At 36.8% G+C, this 13,367-nt stretch overlaps 1 protein-coding gene across 1 annotated transcript in view; it reads left to right on the top strand.

Annotated features, from left to right (window-relative positions):
* Positions 1-13,367, top strand: part of grin2db (glutamate receptor, ionotropic, N-methyl D-aspartate 2D, b) — a 94,452-nt gene that overhangs the window by 64,324 nt on the left and 16,761 nt on the right. Inside the window, exon 10 of the mRNA XM_073847801.1 lies at positions 1,323-1,491. Within this exon, the coding sequence (XP_073703902.1) occupies positions 1,323-1,491 (169 nt within the window). The remainder of the gene's footprint in view (positions 1-1,322; positions 1,492-13,367) is intronic.

The raw sequence follows: 13,367 nt of genomic DNA, 5'->3' as shown, positions 1-13,367 counted from the left end.
CCAGTTCTGAATCAATTGATTCACGATACGCGGTTTGAAGCCCAGTTCTGAATCAAGTGATTCACAATACGTGCTTTGAAGCCCAGTTCTGAATCAAATGATTCGCAATACGTTCTTTGAAGCCCAGTTCTGAGTCAAATGATTCACGATACTCTCTTTAAAGCCCAGTTCTGAATCAATTGATTCACGATACGTGGTTTGAAGCCCAGTTCTGAATCAATTGATTCACGACACACGCTTTGAAGCCTAGTTCTGAATCAATTGATTCACGACACGCTCTTTGAAGCCTAGTTCTGAATCAATTGATTCACGATACGTGGTTTGAAGCCCAGTTCTGAATCAATTGATTCACGACACGCGCTTTGAAGCCTAGTTCTGAATCAAATGATTCGCAATACGTTCTTTGAAGCCCAGTTCTGAGTCAAATGATTCACGATACTCTCTTTAAAGCCCAGTTCTGAATCAATTGATTCATGATACGTGGTTTGAAGCCCAGTTCTGAATCAATTGATTCACGACACACGCTTTGAAGCCTAGTTCTGAATCAATTGATTCACGACACGCTCTTTGAAGCCTAGTTCTGAATAAAATGATTCACGATACGTGCTTTGAAGCCTAGTTCTGAATAAAATGATTCACGATACACGCTCTGAAGTCCCGCTCTGACTTAAATGATTCATGATACGCGCTTTGAAGCCCAGTTCTGAATCGAATGATACTCACTTTGAAGCCCAGTTCTGAATCAAATGATTCATGATACGTGCTTTGAAGCCCAGTTCTGAATCGAATGATACGCGCTTTGAAGCCCAGTTCTGACTCAAATGATTCGCGATATGCAATTCGATTGAAGAGCTTCGAAACTGTGAATCATTTTGTGATGCAATGGATTCAGTTTCAAAAAGCTCAGTTGGTATTTGGTACTGCGTTCTTTGCTCGCTTTATCTATATACTTTATTCATTGTTTGAATAACCGTAAAAATGAAATCATTACAATTAACGGACCTAACCGTTTTTAAATTTTGAACACATTAAATACAGCTTCCGTCGTATTAAAAACATATCATGACAACACCCATTATCTGGCACTTGTCTTAAAAAAACGGGTTTATGATGTGCGTTGTTAACATTTTACACCAACATTAGGTTATTTAGGCTAGAGCCGATTTTTCACAAATCGCAACATGATTATATTATATTATATTATAATTATAATTATATTATATCTAAAAAACAATGCATTAACAAATGTTAAACTAAATTTTGAAAATGATGTGATGAATTTTTTATTGAAACCCAAGTGAGCGCTTTCTCTCTGATTACAGTGCACTTCAGGAAGGGGTGGCACCCATGAAACAGTGCTGCAAAGGGTTCTGCATCGACATCCTCAAACGATTGGCCAGAATTGTCGGCTTCACCTATGACCTCTACTTGGTGACCAATGGGAAACATGGGAAAAAGATTGATGGAGTTTGGAACGGGATGGTGGGAGAGGTAATGGAAGCTTTTTGTGTTGTTCACCTACTTTAAACCGGCCGAGCTTGTTGTATTCCCATCAGCGCCTCTCTTTATTCACTGCGCTGATGAGCAAGTGCCCTGAATGCACTGTCAGCGATATCACTGAGAAGACTTCACTTGCATATGTAAATACAGGCATTAGGTGCAGAGTGGAGTACAGATTAAAGGCAAGGCTGCTATTCCCTTTAGTATCAGTGCTCATGATGATCAAACACTGTGATTATGGGATAGTTAAGGTCATGCTGCAGTGTTTTTGAAGAAGTTGCAGTCTGGAAACAGTGTAAGCCTATGACATGTGTCCATGTTCTTTAAATAGATGAGGATTTGCGGTATTTTTCTACTTATTCAGGGGTTTCAACTCTAAGGTAATTGTTTGCAAACCTTGTCATGCCAAGGACCTTCAAAAATGATGATTCCCTTGAGAGGGATCTCTTTTCTAAAATGTACAGGCAGCTATATTTTCATGCATAAAAACCCATCTGGGGGAAAGTAGTAAATGAGATATTGTCAAAGACAATATGTTGTTTCAAAAGTTAAATAATTGTCTTTTATAATGTCATTGCATAAGCAATAATTACATTTAAGTATGTTTAAAATGAAAGTAATTAAAAACAAAATTGTGTTTTTTTTTTCTACCAGTACAATTAGATTTTCAAGAAGCATAAATATTATTCTAGAGCAACTTTAGACACCATACTGCCATAAAACCATCAGTGAGCAAGGTAAAGATCACAATAAGCAGGAAATATTCCATAGGAAGTTACAATAAAGCACAACAATAAATATTTATTTACCACAAACCTATAGGCAGGTGTTTTTTTCTAACTGTTAAAATTATAGCTCTCAAAACAATAATAATATAACAATATACAGTGGTGGCCAAAATGATTAGAACACTAGCATTTTCACCAGCTAAAAATGGTTTTAAGTCAGTTATTTGTCTTTTGCTGTAGTGTTAATTATAATAATTCAGTGAGATTTTTTCAAGAGACCTACCTGCAAAGCTACTGTACTGTTAAAAGTTTTAGGCATTTACAGTAAAAATACTGTAAAATGAGGATGCAGTCAAAAAATGACATAAATAGATTTTCTTATCAATTAACTTATAGTAACTAAATTAAATCAACATTTGGTGTGACCATCCTTTGGATTTAAAGAAGATTTAGCCCTAGGTGCCCTTGTGCATAGTTTTTTCAGGTAGTTTTGCAAGTAGGTCTCTTAAAGCATCTTGGAGATTGGAGTTGCAACAGTTCTTCTGGATTTAGTCTGTCTCAGTTTGTTCTGTTTCTTCATGTCATTCCAGACAGACTGGATGATGATGAGATCAGCACTGGCTGTTGCCAGACTCCTTGTGCAAACAAAAACCTCACTGGATTATCACAATTAATGGCAAAATGAATGTTTAGAAATGTAAACTGATATTTCCTACTGACACACTACAGCAGCTAGAAATAACTATAAAACCATTTTTTAACTGGTGAAAATTTGACACTCTGTAAAAAAAACATGAATTAATTAATTTATTTTAATCAAAATACAGTAAATACTGTAAAACTGTGAAATATTATTACCATTTAAAATAACTATTCTATTTTAAAATGTAGTTTATGCCTGTAAGGGCAAAGCTGAATTTTTAGCAACCACTTTTCAGTGTCACATGATCTGTCCTTCCTTCCTTCCTTCCTATTTATTATTAGTGTTGAAAACAGATGTGCTGCTTAATACATAACACATTGTTTTCAGGGTGAAAGAAAGGTCAAAAGAACTGCATTTATTTAAAATGGATTTTGTAGTAACAATGTAAAAATCTTTACTGTCACTTTTTTTTTTAAAGATTTATTTTTTGGCATTTTTGACTTTATTATGATAGGACAGATCAGACATGACAGGAAGCAAAGTGGGAGAGAGATAGGGGCGGGATTGGGAAAGGTCCTCAAGTCGGGATTCGAACACGGGACGCCCGGAGCGCAACGGCACTGTATGTCGGCGCGCTGCCCACAAGGCTATTGGCGCCGACTACTGTCACTTTTGATCAATGTATCCTTGCTGAATGGAAGTATTACCCTGGTCCCCTGGGTATTAAGATTTTGTATGGCTTAATATAATGCAAATGATGTCTTTAACTGAAATATGTTGTAGAAAACCCATGAAAGATTTTTGTAATTTTAAAAGTCCACATTGTTTTGTACATATTCTAGACTATGGGGGCCACCATCATTTCAATCATGTCAAATGGTTGCACTTGGTGAGCTACTGGCGCTACCTGTTGCTATTTTTACATATTCTAATACAACTCAAGAAAATAAAATATTGATACAATGCCACATTGTGCGGCTTTTGGCTGTAATTTTCAGTCGAAGGGCAACAGGAGAAGCAATGTAAGTCTTCACTGCTTTCCTAGTGAGGAGAAAATAATAAGATGTTGCCTGTAGATGATTAAAACTTACCAAAGACTTGCGTCTTTGTTCTCTTCACTTTAGCCCTGATGCCTTTTAGGGTTTTAGTAGACCACAGCTACTGAAAGAGCTTGCAAACAGCAGAGACAAGAAATGCTAGATGCCATCCTGGAAGGATGTAAACATGCTGACGCTTGTCATGACGCTGGAGCCACTGAAGGAGTTTCTTAGCGTAAATTTCACTCAATATCTGGGGTCATTTAGACCCCTAGTGGGAAATAATCAATGGTACGGCATTTGGTTTAAGCCTACGCTTATATCCATCACAACCTGCAAGCTCTTTCAGTAACTGTGGTCATCATATCAGTATTTTATTTTCCAAGTTCGTCACCTTAGAATTATAAGGTTCTAGCTGACATTTTTTGTCAAAATTGAGTTATTCACATATTCTTATTCTGTGACAACGTATTTACATTATATGATGTTTCTTTTGTAAGCTTTGTACATTTGGGGCCTTTTTTTAGAAAACAAAAATGGTTCTATCTACAGAAGTCTATGGAACGCAAAAACTTTGAAGCTCAATATCTCGAAAGTGCTCAGAATGCAGATAGAACCTTATAATTCTAAGGTGACGAGTTGTTTTTGCGGTAAAAAATCCACAGGTAGCGCCACCATTTCACGTCATCAAAATAAAGCCACCCCATAGTCCAAAATAAATGCCCCCAGAACTGGGCTTCAATCTTCAGTAAGATTTACATTATATTAAGCTATACAAGTCTTTATACCCATGTAATGTTGATCAATGTTCTTAATGGAAGTTAAAGGGTTGCTGAAGAATTCAAGGCTTTTTTTTTTTTTTACGGAGCCTTTGAGAGTCTAAGTGGAGGAGGTTGAAACCCCCTGCTTTTTGTAACGTGTAATTCCAGTGCGGTACGTGATGTAACAGAGAAGTCACTTGTTGGCCTGTTTGATGACTGAATTCCCACCCGTATCTGCCGGCCTCCAGGTCTACTGAAACACTCGGAAACACTTCTCGCTAATGGGTCACACACACGTACACAGAGGTATCCAAGACAGAGGCCTGAAGCCAGCCAAAAACGACTTGCGAATGCATGTGAGTGCGAATGACAGACAGGAGGGTTGTTGTTTTGAGAGCGAGACCCTGCTGTGGCGCTCACACCCTGGAGTGACGCCTGTTCGAGACAGTTGCTAGGGAATGGAAACAGCTCTTTTCACTGTCTCATTCCTTCTTCATTTCCATTCTTCTGCTCTTAATATTTCTCACGGTATCTTATGCGTTTTTTTTCCTTCTCCCTGCTCCTCGGTTTTCAGCATATCTCTTTTCCCGTGACCACGTCGTTTTCTTTTCCTCAATCTTTTTTTTTTCCTTCTTGCTCGCTTTTGGTCTCTTCACTGCATATTTTGATGCTCAGCCAATCAGCTGTCAGCACGGCCCCTGTAGGCGCAGTGCTAAGGGTTATTTTCTCAGGCTGCGAGAGAGTGTGTGTGTGCGTGAACGGCTTTGATCTTCTATCTACGACAGGTCCACATTTCCCCTGTGCGGCATGCCGGCCTGCAGCAGGACCGGGGCTGCGGCGCGCTCACAAGGAAACAACTTCATCGATGTTCTTTCCACAGTCTCTGCAGACCAGGAAACGCGCAGGCTCACTTTCAACAAGGATGCAAAAGCTCTCGCTGCACACTGGAAATTATGCTTCCTAAACAATCCCTTCTCCCACACACACATTTATACACACAGGCAGGTGCGTGTCTTTTCGGAATCAATGCAGCGTTCAAGCTGTCAGAGGAGATTTGGGAAAGCTTGTAACCTGCATGACTTTAGGCAGTGACTCAACTCTGCACCGTCGCCATAAATCCCGTTCCTCTGCATCATGAGCTTTTCACACCATTCAGGAATATAAAACAGAATGCAAAGTGAGAAAAGAGCCGCACTGGAAAGTAAAGATGTTAATGTTGTCCCTGCTTTTTGGTATTCCCGGGCATGCTTTTTCTCTGTATGGGGTATACTGTCTCGAGATGGATAACCTGCCTCCTGTAGCGTCTATGTGTGCAGGCTTCTTACTACACTATCTGCCCGACCAATTTATGGATACTGGAATGCAGCCAGTACGTGGATTGAATATTAATTAGAGATGGAGGTTCACTGAATTTGCAGATAGACCACCTGTTACTCACCACATATGGCTCCTGTGTTGAGGCAAAATGCTGATTTCTTGTTGAGGAATCACCTCCGTATCGCCAGTTTGTGATAGACTGTCTAGTTTTGGTGCACAGTGAATGCTTTGATCTGTAAAGCGTATAGGAAATTCTGTCAGGGCCGTAGTCTAGCAGTTGAGCTGTGGTGCTCATGTGGGCAACCCAAGTTTGATTCATCTTCGTGTCAATTCCCAAGCTCGTTCCACTCTTCTCTCCCTAACATTTCATGGCCTACTTCCAGTGGCATTGCTGGTGCTTCTCACTGTCAAGTGAAAAAAAACCTGAAGCTTTATTTTCTAGGGGGCCTGGGGGTAGAGTTCAAAGAATCAAAGCGTTCAATTCTGGTGACTTTTGTAGCAGCAGCTTTACATTTTTTGTAGTACTATTAATGTAACTACGGGTTACAGATGATCACTAGTTCAGTTTCTTATTTGCATAATTTCAACCTACAATTTTTTTTACTCTGTCTGTGACCCAGAAAACGGAAACTAAATAATACTTTTTAAATATTAACAGAGCAGAACAGATCAATCCTTGTACATTTATTCACAGCATGTTGAGTGACCTTTGGCTTCCTAAACTTCAATATAGTGCTGCAACTTGTGATTATTATAATAATTAACTACTCAATATATGCAATACCCTTCAGAAGTTTGTTCAGTAAGATTTTTGTATGTTTTTAAAAAAAAGTATCTTATAATCACTAAGGCAGCATTTATTTGATCAAAAATACAGTTAAACAATAATACTGTATTATTTATTTTTTGTTAATACAACTTATTTTGTCTTCACTGTCATGTGTCAGTATATTAAGCCTGTTTCTGCCACTGATTTAAAAAAATAATAAAAAAGGTAATTGCGACTTTTTGTTTTACAACTTTTTAGTTTTATCTGACATTTGAGATAAAAACTAAAAATTCTGACTTTTTCTTGCAATTGCGAGTTTGTATCTCGCAAATCTGACTTTTTTCTCACTATTGCAAGGTATAAACTCACAATTCTGAGAAAAAAGTCCCACTTGCGAGATACAAACCTTTAGCAATTCTGAGAAAAAAAATCTGTTTATATCACGCAATTCTGAGAACATTTTTTTATAATTTCGAGTTTAGATCTTGCAATTCTGACTATATAACTCACAACTGTGAGTTTGTCTAATAATGCTAAGAATAAATTCTGAATTGCAAGTTTGTATTACGCAATTCTGAGAAAAAAGTCAGAATTGTGAGTTTAGATCTTGCAATTCTGACTTTATAACTCACAGTTGCAAGTTTATATCTCACAATTCTAACTTTATTACTCGCAATTGCGAGTTTGTGTCTAATAATTCTGAGAAAAAAGTCAGAATTGCAAGTTTGTATCATGCAAATCTGAGAACATTTTTATAATTTCGAGTTTAGATCTTGCAATTCTGACTTTATAACTTGCAACTGCAAGTGTATGTCTAACAATTCTGACTTTGTTACTCACAATTGCAAGTTTATGTCTAATAATTCTAAGGGAAAAAGAATCAGAATTGCGAGATGTAAACTCGCAATTGCAAGAAAAAAGTCAGAATTGTGAGATAAAAACTGACAATTGCCTTTTTTTTATTCAGCGGCAGAAACAGGCTTCCAGAAGATTTACTTAATATTCCTTTAGCAAGTTTTTGCATGCATATTTATTCAAGAAATTTCACATATGGGATTAAATAAAATATGCTTAAGTCAAATTAACGAAAAAAAGATGTAACTTTACTTGGCTAGTTAAAGGATTAGTTCACTTCCAGAATAAAAAAAAAAAATCCTGATAATTTACTTACTCCCATGTCATCCGATATGTTCACATCTTTCTTTCCTCAGTCGAAAAGGAATAGGTTTTTTTAGGAAAACATTCCAGGATTTTTCTCTATATACTGACTTCAATGGGAGCCAACGGGTCCAAATTGCGGTTTCAAAGGGCTCTACACGATCCCAGCCAAGGAATAAGGATCTTATCTAGCGAAACGAATGGTCATTTACTAAAAACAATAAAAATGTATATAATTTTAAACTATAAAAGTAATGTGGCACCCACCTGAACACAGAGACCTCAATACTTGGTACACAATGCATAAAACATTTGTTGGATCATTTTTGAGTATGCATGTGTTATTTTGAGTAGAAAATAAACACCAGATACCACAAAACAGCAAGTTACTAAACCTAACAACAAAACCAACCACAAAACTCTGCAAATACAGCTTGAAAACAGTGAAAAAAGCAACTGTATTAATAATTAATGCCCCAGTGCATGATAGGAACACCAGTTTCACTTTCTACACTTCAATTTCTACAAGCTTAAATTGAGTACTACTATTGAATTTAAACTGTTCTTTAACTGTTTCTTTAAATTCTTGTCTGAACTATTTTTTATGTAGAAATTACGTTTGTACTTTTTTGTGTAGTATTTACTGTACTTCCACTACAGAACCCTCAAAAGCACATTGAATGGCACAAGCACTTTGACCACATGTAACTGTATGCTCAACCATGTTTGATAAATAAATGTGTAATATAAAGTGTTCCATGTTTTCGACAACATAGGTCTTGCACTTTTACTGCAGCAGCTTGCTTTGTGGTCTTCTTGATCCATAATGCATTTTTCATGTCAAAGCTGTGGCACAGAGGGTATTGCTCCAGACATATACAGCCCTGTTGCACTCATGGGGACCTGGGTTCGAATCATGTCCCAGTCCTGGTACCTCTCTGTCTTTTTCTGTACATCCTTGTTGCTTCTTCACTATCTTATTAAATATAAGGATTGCAATAGCTACTCATTCACACATTAGCATATTTTAGTAGGGTGACCGTATTTTGTTTTTCAAAAAAAGAGGATGGTGGGTGGTGGGTTGGAGGGTGGTGGATTGGGGTCCTAGTTTTGGTATCAAAATATGTCATTTTCATACCAAAACGACATATTTCACAGTAACCATTATGCAGATTGATCATACACGCAGCTATAAAGCTTCCTACCACAGTGGCCATCCTTCACAAAACTAATATCTACCACAGTTTTATCACAGGTAGGATGCAAAATGTTTCAATACAAGCATTTCAGTCAAATGGAATTTATGCAATATTTCAAACTTTTAACACATGGGGGAAAATCAGCCAATTCCATGGAAAAAATGTGAATTTTGCAACTCTACATCCAACACAAGCTGCATCCAAAGCGATTTAAATACTCCACAAATTAATAGCAAAATTATATTCAGTATTAGAATATTTGTGGTGTTTAGAAAATTCAGAATTCAGAATCACAAATACAAGTTTATATGTTACAATTCTGACTTTATTATTCACAATTGCGAGTTTATGTCTAAGAATTCTTTAAAAAAAAGTCAGAATTTTGTATTACACGATTCTGAGAAAAAAAATGAAATGTTGAGTTTAAATCGTGCAATTCTGACTTTATAACTCGCAATTGCAGGTTTATATTTCACAATTCTGACTATTACTCGCTAATGCGAGTTTGTCTAATAATTAAAAAAAAAAATCTGTGGAAAAATGCAGATTTGGCAAATCTACATCCAACACGAGCTGTATCCAAAGCGATTTAAAAATTCTGCATATTGATAGTGATTCCGTGATGCGCGGAAATTATATTCAATATTAGAATGTTCGTGGGATTTAGAAAATTCAGAATTTTGAGTTTAGATCTTGCAATTCTGACTTTATAACTCACAATTGCAAGTTTATATCTCACAATTCTGACTTATTACTCACAATTGTGAGTTTATGTCTAATAATTCAAAAAAAATCTGTGGAAAAAATACAGATTTGGCAACTCTACATCCAACACGAGCTGCATTCAAAGCGATTAAAATACGTATATTGATAGTGATTCTGTGATGCGCGAAAATTATATTCAATATAAGAATGTTTGTGGGATTTAGAAAATTCAGAATTTCGAGTTTAGATCTTGTAATTCTGACTTTATAACTCAAAATTGCAGGATAATATCTCACAATTCTGACTATTACTCCCAATTGCGAGTTTATGTCTAATAATTCTAAAAAAAAAAATCTGTGGAAAAAATGCGGATTTAAACTACATCCTACAAGAGCTGCATCCAAAGCGATTTAAATACGTATATTGATAGCAATTCTGTGATGCGCAAAAATTAGATTCAATATTAGAATGTTCGTGGGATTTAGAAAATTCAGAATTTTGAGTTTAGATCTTGCAATTCTGACTTTATTACTCACAATTGTGAGTTCATGTCTAATGCTGCGTTCACACCAAACGCGAATATGCGTCTGGCGCGAGTGATTTCAATGTTAAGTCAATGGTAAGACGCGTTTACGCGCGTCTGGAGTTCTTGCGGCGCGAATTGGCGTTTAGCGCGGCGCGGTAGACGCGAATTCGCCTCATTCGCGCGTCTAGTTCGCGCGAATGGCGCGAATTGAGCGTCTGGCCCGATACGCGCGAATTGTGCTTTTTGTGCATCATGCGTTTGACGCGAATTCGCGTCTGCCGCCCGAGTTGAAAAATCTGAACTTCTGCGTCAATTCGCGCCGCGTTAACCAATCAGGAGCCTGCTTGATGCTGTGGCGGCAGGCCCGCCCGGAGTCACTCATTCAAATATGAAACATGAATACTAAATGCCTAGTGCGGTTCTAATGCACAACAAAGCAAGTGTTTTATCACATATATGACACATATTCATTTTGTATTGAATGCTATTTAATCCATATCTAAATCTTAATTATATGAAACATATAGAACAATAATAACTATAATAGTGTGTATACTTTAGTGTGTCTGGACAGTGTTGTGTGAGGAAAATAAAGAAATCACAGGACAGGTTAAATACTTTTGGAGGCTGGCTCCATTTATCATCAAAACAAAAATAAATAACAGATTTTACAGTAATAACCTGAACAAAAAAATGGCACAGACCTATAGAATTATTATACATCAAAAGAGGAATGACATAAACGAGTAGTTCACTTTTAAAATGAAAATTCTGTCATCATATACTGCTCCAACGCACAGAGGGAAGTTCCGCCGCTCCTGAAATCCCCTCGCTCCTATGCGGGAAAGCAGGTCATCGAACTGGGCGCGGGACAGGCGGAAGTACCGCTGAAAGCGGCCGTCATCCAGGCGCAGCTCCTGGAGCAAGTGATGAAACTCGCCGAACTGGGTTCACCTCCGAAGGGTCTGGTGGACCCAAATACGGCGACGATGATCCGTACGCGGCTGTTCTGCTCTCCAGAGCAAATACAGAGCGGTGACTCTCTCGATAAATGACCGAACAACAACAGAATCTTGTAAAAAAGATGGCCGCCAACGGGGTTTGAAACTTTCGCCTCTGACGCGCGTGACGCGCGTAAATTTCGCTTCAAACTTTTGTTTTTACGCGCGTCGATTTCGCTCTTGACGCGCGAATGAACACAAAGTGGTCACGCGAATAACTAGACGCGGCAGGCGCGAATTTAGACGCATATTCGCGTTTGGTGTGAACGCAGCATAATAATTAAAAAAAAATCTGTGGAAAAAATACAGATTTGGCAACTCTACATCCAACACGAGCTGCATTCAAAGCGATTAAAATACGTATATTGATAGTGATTCTGTGATGCACAAAAATTATATTCAATATTAGAATGTTTGTGGGATTTAGAAAATTCTGAATTTTGAGTTTAGATCTTGCAATTCTGACTTTATAACTCACAATTGCAAGTTTATATATCACAATTCTGACTTTATTACTCAAAATTGTGAGCTTATGTCTAATAATTAAAAAAAATCTGTGGAAAAAATACAGATTTGGCAACTCTACATCCAACACGAGCTGCATTCAAAGCGATTAAAATACGTATATTGATAGTGACTCCATGATGCGCGAAAATTATATTCAATATTAGAATGTTTGTGGGATTTAGAAAATTCAGAATTTCGAGTTTAGATCTTGTAATTCTGACTTTATAACTCACAATTGCAGGATAATATCTCACAATTCTGACTTTTTTACTTGCAATTTGTGAGTTTACATCTATTAATTAAAAAAAAAAGTCAGAATTGCAAGTTTGTATCACGCAATTCTCAGAAATAAGTCACAATTGTGAGTTTAGATTTTGTAATTCTGACTTCATAACTTGCAATTGCAGGTTTATATCTCACAATTCTGACTATTACTCCCAATTGTGAGTTTATGTCTAATAATTAAAAAAAAAATCTGTGGAAAAAATGCAGATTTAAACTCTACATTCAACAAGAGCTGCATCCAAAGCGATTTAAATACGTATATTGATAGCAACTCTGTGATGCACGAAAATTATATTCAATATTAGAATGTTTGTGGGATTTAGAAAATTCAGAATTTTGTTTAGATCTTGCAATTCTGACTTTATAACTCACAATTGCAAGTTTATATATCACAGTTCTGACTTTATTACTCACAATTGCAAGTTTATATATCACAATTCTGACTTTATTACTCACATTTGTGAGCTTATGTCTAATAATTCTAAAAAAAAATCTGTGGAAAAAATACAGATTTGGCAACTCTACATCCTACAAGAGCTGCATTCAAAGCGATTAAAATACGTATATTGATAGTGACTCTGTGATGCGTGAAAATTATATTCAATATTATAATGTTTGTGGGATTTAGAAAATTCAGAATTTTGAGTTTAGATCTTGCAATTCTGACTTTATTAATGGCAATTGTGAGTTTATGTCTAGTAATCCAAAATCATCCAAAGCGATTTGAAAACGCATATCGATAGCAACTCTGTGATGTGCGAAAATTATATTTAATATTAAAATGTTTGCAGGATTTAGAAAACAGTCCTGTGCAAGGCTTTACCCGGACATTTTGGGTGACCGGACGCATTTTTTTAAGTCCAATAAGAGGACATGTCCGGGCAAAAGAAGACGTATGGTCAGCAACCTTTTAGCTACCTTTCAGTCTATCATTCCTCTGCAAGTCACAGTGGACACATGATTTCAGGGCAAATTTGAGGTTCCCAAGAAGATCTAAAGTAAGTAAATGTACGCCTGTGACATTTTGGATGTGATCAAATCTATTGAGTAGTCTAGCCTGTTTCCCAGGTCTGTATATAGTAATTTCCCTTGTCAAACAAGGATTAATCAGTAAAACTTTACTGGTGCACAGCAGAATTTTACTAGGTCTAATGCTCCTGTAAAAAGAGTCCCTATAAATCCTTGTAAATAAAACTTTCCGACTACTAATAAAAATGGCAAAAGGGCACAA

Source organism: Garra rufa, chromosome 9, assembly GCF_049309525.1.
Source record: "Garra rufa chromosome 9, GarRuf1.0, whole genome shotgun sequence".
Classification (NCBI taxonomy): Eukaryota; Metazoa; Chordata; class Actinopteri; order Cypriniformes; family Cyprinidae; genus Garra; species Garra rufa.
Note: the sequence above shows the minus strand (reverse complement) of the source record. Positions and strands in the feature narration are given on the sequence as shown.